This window comes from Simochromis diagramma, unplaced genomic scaffold (genome assembly GCF_900408965.1).
Source record: "Simochromis diagramma unplaced genomic scaffold, fSimDia1.1 OVJJ01000802.1, whole genome shotgun sequence".
Classification (NCBI taxonomy): domain Eukaryota; kingdom Metazoa; phylum Chordata; class Actinopteri; order Cichliformes; family Cichlidae; genus Simochromis; species Simochromis diagramma.
Window position 1 is genome coordinate 11615659 of NW_024387492.1, and position 15736 is coordinate 11631394.

The following is a 15736-nucleotide window of genomic DNA, read 5'->3' on the forward strand; positions in this document are numbered from 1 at the left end:
CCTCCCCACAGTGATTTTTATTACCATTCATATTCAGTAATAGATAAACAAGCAAATGACAGAAAACTTTATCGTGTAGAAAAACTAAGATGTGCTGTTGAAATTGCACTTCTTTATCTTTTATTAATATATAACAGGGAAATAAATGTGTAGTTAAACAACTTTACACTAACACAAAGTTGATGTGGCCCTCCAGACAAAATGAGCTTGACATCCTTGGTCTAGGACAAAAGCAACCACATTTTGCAGTTTATTGTACCTCTGCCACAGAGCTAGAAGGCTCTCTAACATAGATTTCTTTTCTGAAGCCTTTTCCATTAACTCTCTCTGCTGCTTCTGGAGGTTAGCCACTTCTTCCTCCAGCTGGCTGCCCTCTCCAAGCCTTTTTGTGGCCGAACACAGGGCCATAAGCCTGGGCTTCAGAAGCTCAACAGTCTGGCAGACCTCCTGGGATAAACACAAAAATACTTGTTATCAACTGCACATTAAGTAAACCCTTGAAAATACATCATAATAACATGGTGCCACTCTGAAAAGGAAGCCAGTGATACTTATTCATGTATCAAAGAGGTGCCAAGTTGTGCTCTTACAATGTGATCCTGGAGGGCTTTGTAGGTCTCTAATGACGATACGCAGCATGTGATCAGACAGTCCAGTTTTTCATTCAGATCACTAACTGTTTCCTTAACCTGATAATAAAAATAAAAAAAGTCAGTTTGTATTGTGTAATAAAATACCTTTAATAAAAGTCATAAATTGTGTGATGCTCTAAACCTGTTCAAGGTTATCATTGCATCTCTGCCTGTAGGAGGCGCTCTGGTTGAGCTGCACGCCAAGCTGCTCTGCTCTCCCCTTCAGCTCTTCCCAGTATTGTCTCGTCTGGTTAAGTTGCGCCCGGATGCGACCGGCCTCTCCAGAAGTCACAAACCTGGACAGAGCCTCACAGTCGGCCTCCATGAGGACAAGAACCGCCTTTCTCTCCTCTAAAGCTTCCCCCACGGCCTGGAGAGATGCAATAAGAGAGGAATTCAACGAGGGAAAGCATACAGGAAATTACGACGATAAAAGATCGCTCTTTCAAGAAGAAATTTATTTTCAAACTGAGAAGAAAAAAAAGGCAGATAATGGCAGTATCCTTTTTTTTTCTAAAAACCATCATGAGAGTGACAAGTCTGGGATTAGGCATGCCAAGATTATATTTTATTAAATATGATCAATTTATTTCCTTTAAATTCCAGCCTCTGCTACAGCACTGACCCAATTTCCCTTGGGGTTAGATTAAAATTTAATCTCATTTCATCATAATCTTAATCATTTTGGGCCACAGTGATACTGTAAACTACAGACACAAGACCAGACAACAATGTGACTCCAGTTTAACTGAAGCAACCAAAAAATATGATGAGTATTTACTTGTGAAGATATAAAAAATATTTAAGGAGTTGTGTAAAAAGTGTGCAGTGAACTGCCTCACCTTTGACTGACCTCCAATTGGAAACCTTGTTATCAGGTATACAATGTAATGCTGTGATAGAAATATAGACCTGCACAAACCTCTACAGCGCTGATGTGTTTGTCTAAAGGATCAGAGGAGGAGAAAATGTTGACAGCCTCCAGCTCCTTCTGTTTCTGATTAATCCAAAGAAAGAAGGCCGCTGATTCACTGCTGAAGCGCTCCCACCACACAAATATCATCTCCAGCTGGACAACACTGGGACACATGAGATTAGGCAACAGCCCAAGGTCAGAATATTGGAATGAAAACAAACAACCAGACAATAGCATGGATGCAGTTTGCAGGTGAATGCCAGACAGACATCATATGTTGGCAAAATACAATTTCACATTTTGATACTTTAGGTTTTTTCAGACTAATATCACAAGTTAGTTTTTACACTTAAAGCTCATTATTGGGCAGTCGTAAAACTGCCGGTTAAGGCCCGTACCACATTTCAGACCTTTATTGCATGTAATAGAAGAAAATATTCAGACATACTTCTTGTTGAGGTGGTCTTGAAGTTGTGCGATTGCTTCTCTGGTGGACTGCGCCTGCTGCAGGAGAAGAGTCTGAGTCTTCGGACCAAGCTGAATGTCTTCTGCTTTCTCTGAGAGGAGATCTGCTCGTATAGAGTACTCCTCGACCTCCGTGAAGAGTTCCTATAGACCGAAAAACAAGCAGTTACACAACATGAGCAAATACAGGCCAATAAACCAGAATATGAATGCATGCACGTTTTGCACATACACACCTTGTTATGCTTCAGTTCAATTTTCAGGCTGTCCAAGCAGTTGAAAAGGAGTTCCTTGTGCAATTCATTGTCAGTATTGCTGATGAACCTCCAAACTGTTTCTCTTTCTGCTTCGAAACTTTCCCAGGAGCTCAGCGTTGCCTTGAAGTGACAAAGAAATGAAAGAGTAACGTTAGCAGGTACAAATTCAGACCTGATGATAACATGCACTATTTACACAAAGGAGATGGGCACTGTAATATTTACTGCCATTCTCCTGATTTCATCTGTAAGCATAGGGTATTTTACGACAGCAGATGATCTGCTGTCTTAAAATACACCGACATTTACTTTTAATTTTCTGATCAATTCAAGGATAACGACAAGTGTACAAAGAAATCACAAAGTAACAAACAAAATTAACGTGCAGGATAACAGTCAGCAATAGGCTAATCAATTATCACAGCGGGAATGTGTGTGGATGATCAATGACACTCACACGTGCAAACACCAGGGTGCCGACATGAGAAAATATCTTGGCTCTGCCTACCTGCAGATTTTGCTCCTTTGCCCCTGATTTGTGGTCAGCCTCACTGAAAGCTCCTTCCAGCTCCCGTAGAGATTGACTGAGCCCCTCCCCTTTCTGCAGCTGGCGGCAGTGGGACACCAGAAGCTCTGCCTCTCTCCTGTTAGCATGCAGGTGCTTTAGGTGTTGCTATAACACACAGACACAAAAACAACATGCTATTTTGTGAGCAACCTTGATTTTGCTTTGCCTTGCTCAAACCATTCATAATGTAAACTGTTAAACAGTTCAATTAAATACAAAAGAGACTTTCAAACATGGAAACCAAGTTGTTACAAGTGCATTTGTACTAAACAAATACCTGGTGAATAAGGTAAAGTTGTTTGGCTTCCTCCAAACCCTCAGCATCCAGAATTCTGCCTATCTGCTCCTCAGCCTCTTTTCGGGCCCTCAGAACCTCCTCCAGAGCACCATGAATCTCGTCCCTCAGCTCCTCATACTGGAACATGGCAGAGCCCTCATCACCCAGCTGTGGCAAAAAGGTCATTGGATTATTTTTTGATGAAAATTTTCAGTACGGAAGAGAATATTCAGCACTTATCCTGGAATACCTGACAGAGTGAAGAGTAAACTGCCCGCAGGTCAGTTGAGAGTTTAGCCAAAGCTGCTCTTTGCCTTTGGACTTCCACTTCAGAGCTAACTTCAGACAGCACAGCAAGGCGGCTCTTGAGCCACAGCAGACTCTCCTCTCGAGTGTCCACTGCTTCCTGTAGTGCCTGGAATTGATGGAAGCACTAGATGTTAACTGAAGTTGAAGTATAGCCTAATCTCAGTGCCTAAAGCAGCAAATGTAGCCCACTAGCTCACCTGAACAGCAGCATCAAGCTGCTCCTGATGACTGGAAGTTATTGCTGTTCCTCTTAAGAGCCTCATTTGCCTTTTTTGAGATGAGAGCCAATCAGAAAGCTCGCAAAACCTAAAATAAAAATGGACCACTGAGTTCTGAATTTGCTTTAAATCACTTTAAATCTGTGCTTTTTGCCCATCTTTACCTCTCATTCCACTCTTTCCATTTATCAGGGTGCTGCTCCAGCTTGAGGTGGGTGCTCTTTATCTGCTCTGTAACCTCTTCTACGGCCCTTCTAGTGCAGTCAAGCATTCGATAAGCTTGGTCGTTGTCAGGCAACTTGTAACACAGATCCTCCATGTTTCTAATCCTCCTCTCGCTCTGAATTAAAGGTTTGCGTTCCCTGAAGAAAGTCTGAGGAAGAAGAAAAAAAAGAAAATTAAGACATGAGAGGCTCCCGAATGTCAGTGATAACAACATTAAGTGATTTTGTCTTTCTCTGATTTTCAGTTCTATCTGTTTCAATTTTCCACTAAATCCGAGACTCACTCTGTGCTCTTTGATCACTCGCTCGCTGGTGCAGGTGCCAGACAGGGCTTGCATTTCTCTGTGCAGCTCTGCTCTGCAGTCTTGCAGGATCACAGCAACTCGGCTTCGCTCCACATCCACCTTGAGACGGAGTAGGTGAGATGGTACCTCGCTCTGCATGTCCTGTAAAAAAGATGGAGATGAGACAAAACATAGCAGACCTGAAAGCTACCCTTAAGTGTCACATTGTATCTGTCACTGATCAAAAGTTCCCTGGAGTGGCTGCAAATAAACACAGAGAGGGTTGCATTTTTATCTAACCAGGTTAATTGGAACCAGACTGGAGGGACTCTATTGAAGCCAAAGGTTTTCCTGGTTAAGTTAATGAAGTAGTGCTTATGCGCCTCAAGAGGTGTACAGTAATTAGTGAGAGTGGTAAACCATGGTGACCTCTGACCTTCCAGAGTTTGTGCAGCCTGCGGACAGTTTCCTGCAGCCCCTGTTGCTCCTCCTGTGGCAGGATGTCCGTGAGCTCATCACACGCTTTCAAAAACACGCTCAGCACCCGCTGGTCCAGTTGTCCAAAGAAATCCTGTAATGTAAAATAAAATAAGAGTAAACACGACACAAGACAGAGTAAAAGTTAAGTCAAGAATGTTAACACTCTACCCGTTTCCACTTAAAAATGTAATTAGAAAATAGAAATGCCTCTGCAGATTAGCCGCAGCTTTCACAGACATGCTTAGAGGTTACAGATTTAATCTTACAGTGTGTTTCTTTAATAATTCCTCAGCATCTCCAGTCTCTCTCAAGCAGCCCTGAGCTTTCTTCAGCACTCTCTCCAGTTCTTGTCGTGATTCCTCAAATCTCCTCCTCAGGGAGTTGTTGGCCTCTTCCTGCCTTCTCCATTCCCCAACCTCCTTTAGCAAAGCCTGAGAGGTTAGATAGTAGTAATACAGTGTAATTACATTATTTGTCCTACAAACAAATGAACAGTAACACACATGGTGGGTAAATCTAATCTGCACGAATCCCTTGCGTTTTTCTGATGTCTGTGTAATCTCTATAGTATAATCAGTATTGTGGTTTCTGACTGGCATTCTGGTATGCAAATGCATGTAATGCATAACTGTAATACTAACCTGTGCCGAGCCCTGAATTTCAACAACTCTCTTTTGCAGCAACGATATGTCGAAGTTCCTGAGCACCTTACTGGTGGAGAGCGCCCTCTGCAGGGAGTGGTGGTTCCTCTCAATCACCGATAAACATCGTTTACAGCTTTGCTGATGGTTTAACAAATCCTGTCACAAAAGGGGAAACAAGAAGTTTCAAAAAATTACTTGTGTTTCCAATATCCATCCATCTGTCCATCCATTTTCTTATCTAGCTATCCAATTTAGCGAGGCAGCGTGCACACTGGACAAGCCGACAGTCCCTGAACTGGATGAGTGGAAGAAAACGGATGGATAGACTTTTACAAGTTTGGACACAGTGTAAATTGTAAATAAAAACAAAATGCAATGACTTGCAAATGTCATAGACTCATATTTTATTCACAATGGGACACAGAAAATATTAGTTTAACCTGAGATAATGTTATCATTCCATGAAAAATATGAGCTCATTTTAATTTGATGGCAGCAACGCATCTCAAAAAAGTTGGGAAAGGGGGCGACAAAAGTAAGTGGTGTTAAAAAAGAAACAGCTGGAGAAACACTTTGCTATAATTAGGTTAACTGGAAACAGGTCAGTAACATTACTGAGTATAGAAAGAGCATCTTAGAGATGCAGAGTTCCCCAGAAGTAAAGATGGGAAGTGGTTCACTGCAGAAAACTGCATCTAGAAATGACACAATAATGCTCCTCAGAGTAAAGTAAGCACATATTTTAAGTAAGCTACATTTCAACACAAATATCTCTTCTTTCTACTCCTTGAATTTTCATAAGAGGCTCATTGCTTTGAAGACGTTTGAGGGGAGTTATTATTTTCTGTCAGCGTGCATCAGATTTGAATATAAAAGAAGGGAACAATAATACATAAAAGATACAGCAACAGGACTGTAGTGTTGTAAATGCAGATCACTGCTTATGGAGCTGGCAGCTCATATCCATAATAACTGTAAAAAAAAATAAAAATAAACTGAAAAAAGAATAAAAACATATCTAGTAAGCACTTATTGTAAATTTAACGTGTTCGTGTCTGACCTGCCACTTGTATTTTTGCTGGGCTTGTGCCTGTGACTCTGGGTCTCTCGCAGCAGAAGTGATGCGACTCGCTCGCTCCAAGGCCTGGTAAAAAGTGTTGATGTGTTTCTCCATCTCCTCCAACAGCGGCAGAAAGGCATGACACTCCCGCATCAGAGATGGGCACCGCTCTCTCACCTGAACAGATACAAAACGGACCGCTTAACAGTGAAAAAATGTATTAATTTAAAAGGCTTTGTGTTTACCCTCAAATGAGACTCACCTTGCTTAGTTGACCTTTGACTGTTGCCATAGTTGCCATGACCCTGGTTGCCTCATCCTGTGGAGCATCCTTGGCAAGGAGCTGAGCGCTGCGGGCAGCCAACTTGTATTGTGTCTCCATAGCGACAACCTTTTGCTTGGTATTCTGCGATGTGACGTGCAAGGGTAAAGGGTCATTTCATACGTTCTTAAAGTGAATGCACTGCCATCAAAGCTGTTTTAGTAATAAAAATGCTGACATCAATAAAGCAGTGACTTGCAGCTTTTAGTAACACCTTATCAAAAACGTATGAGAGTAAAGCCGTTTTCGCACATTGAGTGCAGATGTGAAATCTCACTTTATCGTGATTCAAGCGTGACTTTATCTGATTTGTCTCAGGCGAGGAAGAGAGCTCGAGCTTCAATTCATGTTGACCTGAGCCAGTGACATTATTTACTGCAGTCATGAACATTTCTAAGCATTAACTGATGAAACTGCATTTATGGGACATAAATTCTGGACGCTCTCAGATCAGATCTTTAGCTGCCTTTAACCACCACAAAGTCTGACAGATATCTGGTGCCATGCATTAGAGTACAGAGAAGAAAATTATCCGAATTTCACAGTGAGTGGGCGTCACACAAGCTTACTTCTGTATGCTCTACCCAGATAGTACCATTGCCAAGACCAAGGACAGCATTGCCAGCATAGTGGGAATGCATCTAAAATAGACTATGGTCTGTTGTATGTAACTAATTCTCAGACAAAGTCTGAAATACAGTCATGTCAAAAAGGAAGAATATCAACAGGAAAAACTCAAGAGCAGCTTCTAAGTCTCTACAAGCTTCAGTTATCATGTGAAACATTAAAGTTCATGACAGTACAATTAGAAAGAGAATGAACAAGTTTGCATGGGTTGCCAGGGGAAAGCTTGTTCTCTTTTAAAAAAGAACATGGCGGGATCGCTTAGGCTTGCAAAGTTACATATGAACAATGTGCTTTGGACAGATGAGACCAGAGTGGAGATAGTTTGTCATAAAACACAGCATATCTGCAAGCAAAACAACTGACACCAGCTATTAAGTGTGGTGGAAGAGGAGTGATTTGGGCGTGCATTTTACAGCCACAGGATCTGGGCACCTTATAGCCATTAAGTCAACCCTGAATTCCTCTGAGTAACACATTCTTGGCTCATGCAACAGGACAATGATCCCCAAGCACAGCAACAAATCTAAAATAAAAGGACTGAAAAAGAAACTGTTCTAATGGCCCAAGGAACAGACCACAACCCCACTGAAATGCCGTGTTGGGACCTTAAAAGGTGCACCGATAAATACACACCACAAACAATTACTTCAATTTATTGCTGCTAAAGTTAGCTTATAAAAGGATGACACAGAGTCCTGTTAAAAGTCCCTCTTTAACATAGAAAAGAGAGTTTACATGTCTGAAAATGGCTTGGAAGGACTTGAAACAGTTACGTTTCACCTGCTGTTGGTGTGTGGGGCAGCTGTGTTCCTAAAAAGAGCTGTGATGACCATTCTCTTTGAAATCACATAAAGCTAAGAGTAAAAAAAAAACTCCATCTAGTTCCATTTTTGAAACTTTGGCCATGTTTAACATGAGTATCCACCATCAGTAACAGCAAATAAACACAACAGGAAAAGAAAGAAAGAAAAGAAAACGCATATTAGGTCCACTTCAGAGTCAGGCTTGTCATTCTCGACCAGCTTAAGAAAGAACAGATTTGAAACAAACTCTAAGCGATGTGATCAGGGATGGTCTAATATAAAGTATGTATGTAAGTGTAGGTGCCCATTGAGTCTAAAGTATCATGATGCTGCAATGCCACCAGCTTAAAAAAACATTACTGACAGGTTGTATTTTTACTGTCAGGCTATATTATCTCTTACATTTGATAGTTAAACTGACAGTTTGCTTTCCTCACCTCCACATCCTGAAGAAAAGCCCTAACACTGAGGAAAGAGACTTGAACAGGAGCATTGAGTTTGGCTTCGGCAGTGTCCAGCAGCTCTTTCAGGGCCCAAATAGCCTTCAAGTGTTCTTTTCTCCACTTCTCCAACTCATCTGAATGGGCATACTGCAGCAAAAAAGAAGCTAATTACACTTTACACTGAGAAACGAATCAAACAGAGCCAGCACATATGTTTTGACCCAATTCTGTCTTTGTCTGACAGGCAGTATTTTTAGATGTTTTCATTCATTACTTGTTTGACTTTGAGGAAGAGGTCTCTCCATCGCCCGTTTAAAATGAGTAGCTGCTGCTTGAGATCAAGTGACACTGTCTCGTCACACGTTTCAATAAGAAAATTCCCTGCATCGTTCATGGCCGCATGCTGATCCATCCAGTGGCTGAGATCCCTGAAAAACTCCTGGAAGACAAAGAAATTAAGAGAAACAAAGAGCGAGTGTCAAAGAAAGAGATGAAGAAAGCTAATCAAAAAAGGAACAAAGAAAGTGATTCAAAAAAAGAAACAAAGGAAGGACAATAAAAAAGTGGGGTAATTAGATGTCTAATCCTAGACGGAGATGTGAGTCTGTGTAACCATGGCAATGCAACAACAGGAATATCCTCAGCGGCTTGTTGAAGGATCATTTGATACTTGAGTGGAGACTCCTAATAAGCTTCCACATAAAAAAACTAAATTCTTCAAAATGGTTTGATTGCTACAATTAAATCTGAGTCCATCAAATAAATGGGGGTATGAACAGGCTCCTAATCTGTTCACAGAAAAAATAAAGTAAAAAAATCAAAGGCTCAGACAGTATTAAGATCTAATCTCATACCCGTTTTGTGTTTTCTGGCTGGCTCAGGGCTTCCTCTGCATCTTCCAGCCAGGCCTGCAAAGAGGCCACAGTGGAGGTGTACCTCTCCCAGTTGGACAGCACTTCCTCCAGCATGCTCCTCACGCTGCGCACTTCCATGGACAGGCTCCTCCACTGAGTCACCACCTCCCGCATAAACCTGCGCACTCCCATCTCGCCTTCATCCACTGGAAGAGAGGTAAAGTTTAACAAGAATGACAGCTACCGACAACACCACCATTACCTCTGATTCTGCTGCCGCTAATAATGTCACTTATTCACAAGAGTCAAATGGAAAATGAAGCACTGAAGCAGCTGTTTTGAAGCTGCAGCTGTACCTTTTATGTCTGTGTGTGCCTGATGACTTTCACTGCTTTGTTTCACATCACCACACTTTGGCAAAGGCAGGGGAACACTCGATAGAGCAAAAGGAGGCACACGCTTTTGCAGAAAACTCCCTGACCCCAAAAACTCACTACAAGGAGATGTATCATCTGTGCTTGTGCTACATTCTTAGATGCAAACTCTCTAGTTGTTAGAGTATGTGCAAAACAATGGCATAAAGACGCACATCAGATAAACGCAATGCTTCTAAAATGGGAGACAAAAAACAGATCAGTACCCTAACCCTTTTCCTTATTTTTCTCAGGCAGCCAATCAGAAACCACAATGCTAACTACAGTACCAGCAGGACCTGCTGCATTTCATTTGTGGGGTCGACCAATCAAACCTCAGATGTCCTGATTTCTCACCACACCTCACTTCTCTGCTCTGCATACCCTAAAGCAATGCAACCCTGAAACCTAATGAAACCAACAAGCTAGCTCAGTTTGCGCCCAGAGACCTGCAGAAGTGGAGCAGCCCCCCAACTAGCAAATGGGGTCGTATTCCCCACTGAGAGCAGAGAGTGGAGGAACCTCATTTAGCTGTAGCCTGCAGACTCTCCTCCTCTATCAAATTGTGAAACCAGTCAGGGGCAAACTGAGCTGCTGGCAGGGAAAGCCTCATTGGTTAGTGAGTTGTTGAAAAGGGAAATAAAGTTGAAATATAGTGAACAATTGAGAGATACTGATCTCAGCCAGGATACACTGGAAGTATCAGATCAATTTCAGATTAAAGTTCCATTAAAAGGATGAGAATGCATTGGAAATGTGACATAATAATGATGTTCCCAATCAATGAGCAGGACTGCTTTATTGCATTGTTGGACATTTTATGTGATTCTGACATCATCGCAATAAAGCGCCTTTCAGATTACTGTCTGGCCAGGATATTGATAAACATTTCCCAGACTTCCCGGGAGAATTACTGAATTACTTTATTATAAGAAAGTGATAGGATAATAAATGCTTATATATACATATAGTAAATATTACACCTTGAGCTACTCACCTGAGCTGTCAGCACTCACATAGGCCTCTGCAGACAGTTTCAGAGACTGGAACAACATCTCATAGTTTTCAAAGAAACGCTGCTTCTCCACGAATGACTGATGAAGACAGATTCCAAAAGAAAATGTTATTAGATGTGAAAAGCATCTTAACAGATACACAGAAACAGAACTAAATATCTTATACATGTGCTATGTAATGGTAACTATCCTTCATCAACCAATAATTATTATGCAATATACAAAAATTTATTAAAAATTAAAAATCCTTTCCATATAAGCATGCAGGTGAACCCTGAAGATCAAACTACACAAATCAGAGACTGAGCTTACGATATAGCTGTGAAGCATCAGTTCCACAGATTCCTGTTGACCATATTTGATGATCCAGGACTTTAGTTTGGACTCAGCCAGACTGAGGAAGGCCTGCATGTGATGTTTGTTCTCCAGAAATTCCATTTTTGCTAAGTGGATGCTAGAAGATGTAGAGATAAAGTTCATCCTAAAAAAGACACAGTTCATACAGGGACATCAGACCTATACCTCGACCTTCTCATACTGCTGCTTTCCCAAAAAGCAAGGTTGTGAAAAAAAACACACTGACTGAGGTGCCAAATTTTTTTCAAATAATCTGTTCTTATCAGAAAAACATTACCACGAAGAACATTAATTTTGTATTCTGCACTTTCAAGAGAGACTAGCAGGAGTTTTGTTTACCTCTCAGCCATGTCTTGGAGCTGGTCTGGGGGAACAGGCACTCCATCAACACTTCTGTCTTTATGGATTCTCTGAAAGACCTGCTGGTGACTTTCCAGGCTCTTCAACACATCCTGTGCAGAGTACACCGAGTAAAGATATGAAAACAGACATAAAAATGTATTTATACATTCTGTGTTCATTCTAATAGTATGTTTGATTCTCACACTCTATTGTGCTATGTATGGCTCTGCACTAACCTTGTGTTGCTCCAGAGCTCTATGCACAGTGCTGGCTGTGATATCATGTGCCTGCTGGATGGTTATCTCCTGTCGCAGAGCTTCCTCGGCCTTGTGCAGCCATGCTCCCACTGTGTCCAGAGGAGCTGGCAGAGACCTATCCAGCTGAAGATGCCAGTCCAGTAACTAAGATGGATAAAAACAGACGATGTCTCCTGAAATAATGACCTCATCACACAAATAATTTAATTTTTAATTTCTATAAAAAAAAAGAAGGAGACACTAAGTCATCAGCTCTTTATAAAAAACACAACTTGTGTTAGCCCAAATAAGGTAAAAGGAAATAACCTTAAACAATAAATCATCATACAAGCTTAAAAAATGGCCGATTCTCAGAGTTGCTGGCAAAGCACAAAATAAATTCAAATTATGCCTTCTGAAGTCCTTATGTATGAATTAGAACATTGTAAACACTCCATCGACCTCCAGGAGTAGCTTTAAATATCTTTAGATATCACTTTTTCTGAATGGAAAAAAAAATGCTCTGTGTACAATTCTGAACAGGAGGCGAGTGGGTAATCCCGCTGCTCTCACCCTTTTGGAGATCCTTTCCCAGGCCTGTTTGACCAGAGCCTGATCCACAGTCAACATCCCATCCCTCTGAGTAGACTGCAAAGCTCCCTCCACCTGCTTCCTCCTCATCTCCAACTGGACACGCAGACTCTTGAACAGCTGAAAAGCAAAAATCATTGACTCACAGCTCTTTATCCTCGATAAAAGGATGATAATGAGTGTTCTCTCCCTCACAGGTCATACCCTTTTCCCATTTGCATCTTATCAGATCCTCATATGTTCTACCTTTAAAAACTGTCCCTCTATCTGGCTTTAGACTTTCCGAGCTATGCAATGACAATGAGGATATCCCACATGCTGCTGAATATGGAATGTATCCCGAGGCTTGGTGGAATAAGCCAGATTGACTGAAAATATGACGGCTGCTGCCTGATCCCCACAGTCTAATACCACTGATTAAGCTAATAATAGGAGCGTCTGTGCCCAGTGTGCCCAGTTTAAACACACCCCGCCACAGACACACACACACTCACACTAACCTGGTACTGCTGAGCAAGACTGCCCTCAGTCTCCTGAGCCTGTATTGCATCTCTCTCCAGCTGGTCGAGCCACATCCTGAGCTCCCTCAGGCTCTTTCGCTGCTCTCTCTAGGTGGCCGGGATCATGCAGGAGTGGCAGAGTGAACGAGTAGGAGATTGGGAAATAAAAGAAAAGAGGACAGTGCACCCAAAGAAAGGAGGAAAGAAAAGAAGACAGAGTGGAAAAAGTGATTGACCGGGATGAAAAGAGGAAAGAAGGGAACAAGAAAGCAGAGCATGCACGGTTAAACATGTGTTCCCCTAATCCTCTGTGTCTCCCTGCAGGACAAAACGTCAAAAACCCACAGCTGCCAACAACACTCAGCTTAGACAGGGTACTTTGTCTAAGACCCCCTACGAACATTTCATTGGATTTTAAATAAGCATGACGATAATGCGATGCTGCTAAAAAGCTTGTGCGATAGACCATTCAGTTTGAGAGCTGTTCAGTCTGAATCTATTCACTTGTACCACCCCTCCTGAAGGAAGCCCCAACTTTATTCTCTATGACAGCTCAGAACATGGAAGTAGATCAAGTTAATTCTAAAAGGAAACAGTCTGCCATATTTTACTCACCATCATTCTCTAAATATTTTCTACCCAAGTGTTTATGCTTCTGTTTATTTTTTAAATTCACGCTTTGTCACAGCTAATTAATCTCCAGTGCAAACACCAGGAAGTAAGGAAGAACAAAAAACCCTATCGGTGTTGTAAAACAGCAAAACACGGTGTGACATACATCTGGACACAGCAAACAATAAAAAAGGCCAACCTCTATTCACAAGCTTTCCATCAAATATGCTGTATCAGTGCACACTGCCGATGCCAGAGGCCTTCATTGTCATGCTAATGGGACCGAGAGCCAAAGCGCTCAGTGGTAGCATTCATAAATGGTAATATCACATCTTATTATATTGGACTTCCTTCCGTTATCATGGCTTAGAAACCCCGCGGCCCGAATATCACATCAGGTTAGATAAAGAGCCAATATTAGGATACAGGCTTTATTTTGACATGAAAAATCAGTGTTTAATCCCATTCTTACAAAGTACAGTAGGGACTGATACAGCAATCCAATAGAGGAGGCAGAAAAATATGCTTTAATCAAATTTATATGGAAACCATGAATGATCATGGGTGGTAATTGCATTGCGTTGGAGGAAATTATTGAAAACTCTCCCCTGGGAACCGAAGTGGCTAAATAACCTACCTCCAACATTTCCTCTATATCCCGAGGTGCAAGATCATGCTGCAGAACAGAGTCCAGCACAACAACCACAGGAAAGCAGTCACCATACAAACGCACCAGAGAAGAAGACAAAGAGCAACACAAAGAGAGAAAGATGTACAAAAACGAAACACAGAACAGACAAGACACTGCAGCAGCTCGTTTCAACCTACTTTAAAAACTAGATAGCTTCAAGTCATTAAATGAGAGATTTTAACTAAATTCTGAATCAATTAAATATAAAATTAGACAAGCAGATTTTTATTTTCCCCCTGAACCTTGAACATTGCACTTTGATAGCTCAAAATGATTATAAATAACACACATACAAACATACAAATACATATACAAAAGACAAACATTCACTATGCAGAAAGAGAGAAGATGATCACAATGACAGGCTATCGAGACCGAGACAGCCGGTTACCTCTACTTGTAGCTGTCCCTCGGAGCCGCTCTGCTTTCGTTCTGGAAGATGCTTCAGGAATTGGGCTACATATGTCATGACAGATTTCTCATCTGGCTTTTCTACGTCGACATCTGAGACGGGAACCAAATAAATAAAATCAGAAGTCAAATAAGCTGGCTGTAAATTCTTCAAGTTTTCTCATAGAGAAAAATATCAGCCGCTGATAAGAATCAGCTTGACTGAAGGAGACAAGCGGGCATCTCAAATAAAATCAATTTTCACCATTTCAGATCAGTGTCCAAGTTTTGTTTGGGGGTTCCGCCATGCTGGATCTCATGGCCTAATGCACCTTAATTATGCTGATGTCAAGCTTGATTTGCTGGAGTACATTTTGAAGGGCAGGCATGAAGGGGAGCAGATGGTGTCTGGCAGTGAAAGTGAGATGCACATCTGATGCAAGGACTGACCCAGTATTGTACAGTATTTCTATTCTCTAAAACTTGCCTTGCAAACATTTCCAACAGTATTCATGCCCCATGGTAGGCAACTGTCTCCTCAGTCTTGTGTCTAGTTTAACTTCCTCCTTGTTATCTCGTCATCTTGATTTAACTGAGCTGTATTTTGGTATCCTTCTGTTTCTACTCTCCTTGATTACCTTCATGCGTATAAATAGTCCTGTATGGTTTCTTAGTCTTTGTCATAACATTTGTTTACCTGTCCTTCTGTTCCCCCTGTCTGTTTTCAAGAAGCTTTTTAGGAATATGTTTTATATTTTAGACATTTGGGGAGGACTACTTTTGGGTCCTTCTCCTGCAAATCGTAACAGAAATTTGGGTTTAATGAGTAAACATCCCCTTGTACTGGTGAAAGCCAGGGTGGTGGTGACATTGAAACACCACGCAGCAGAGCAAGAAGCATGTTAGAGGAAGAAACAAGACATTTTTCAGCTTAGGATGTGTTTGGTATATGTAGGTGTTTAATGCACCATGGCTTCAGTGGACTGCCTATCTGCCTCTTTACTGCATTAATCTGTATTTTGTAGCAGAGAGAATCCAGTCAGCGACATAAAATATTATTTTTAAGCAGGGCTCTAGAGTGCGACCAAATTTTTCAATGGTGCGACTAAAAAAAATATTAGGTTGCACCGGTGCGACCAACTGTTTGAGTAACAAAAAAATAAATAAATACTCCGCAACTCCGAACGTCTCCGTGTGGTCAACAG

At 41.5% G+C, this 15736-nt stretch overlaps 1 protein-coding gene across 5 annotated transcripts in view; it reads right to left on the minus strand.

The window, feature by feature from the left end:
- The window catches only part of syne1a (spectrin repeat containing, nuclear envelope 1a), a 123410-nt gene that overhangs the window by 90649 nt on the left and 17025 nt on the right, over window positions 1-15736 (minus strand). For 4 of the 5 annotated variants that reach the window (XM_040017773.1, XM_040017772.1, XM_040017771.1 and 1 more), the window contains exons 9-36: window positions 14533-14645; window positions 14088-14126; window positions 12839-12946; window positions 12321-12458; window positions 11748-11912; window positions 11509-11621; window positions 11125-11293; window positions 10794-10890; window positions 9384-9589; window positions 8804-8968; window positions 8524-8676; window positions 6597-6740; window positions 6335-6511; window positions 5272-5430; window positions 4897-5061; window positions 4587-4721; window positions 4151-4312; window positions 3807-4015; window positions 3622-3730; window positions 3366-3530; window positions 3116-3283; window positions 2779-2943; window positions 2250-2390; window positions 1997-2157; window positions 1555-1711; window positions 775-1002; window positions 591-689; window positions 260-447 (exon numbers count right to left, since the gene is read on the minus strand). In XM_040017773.1, the coding sequence (XP_039873707.1) occupies window positions 260-447; window positions 591-689; window positions 775-1002; window positions 1555-1711; window positions 1997-2157; window positions 2250-2390; window positions 2779-2943; window positions 3116-3283; window positions 3366-3530; window positions 3622-3730; window positions 3807-4015; window positions 4151-4312; window positions 4587-4721; window positions 4897-5061; window positions 5272-5430; window positions 6335-6511; window positions 6597-6740; window positions 8524-8676; window positions 8804-8968; window positions 9384-9589; window positions 10794-10890; window positions 11125-11293; window positions 11509-11621; window positions 11748-11912; window positions 12321-12458; window positions 12839-12946; window positions 14088-14126; window positions 14533-14645 (4198 nt within the window). The remainder of the gene's footprint in view (window positions 1-259; window positions 448-590; window positions 690-774; window positions 1003-1554; window positions 1712-1996; window positions 2158-2249; window positions 2391-2778; window positions 2944-3115; window positions 3284-3365; window positions 3531-3621; window positions 3731-3806; window positions 4016-4150; window positions 4313-4586; window positions 4722-4896; window positions 5062-5271; window positions 5431-6334; window positions 6512-6596; window positions 6741-8523; window positions 8677-8803; window positions 8969-9383; window positions 9590-10793; window positions 10891-11124; window positions 11294-11508; window positions 11622-11747; window positions 11913-12320; window positions 12459-12838; window positions 12947-14087; window positions 14127-14532; window positions 14646-15736) is intronic. The other variant, XM_040017770.1, reaches the window with a different exon arrangement.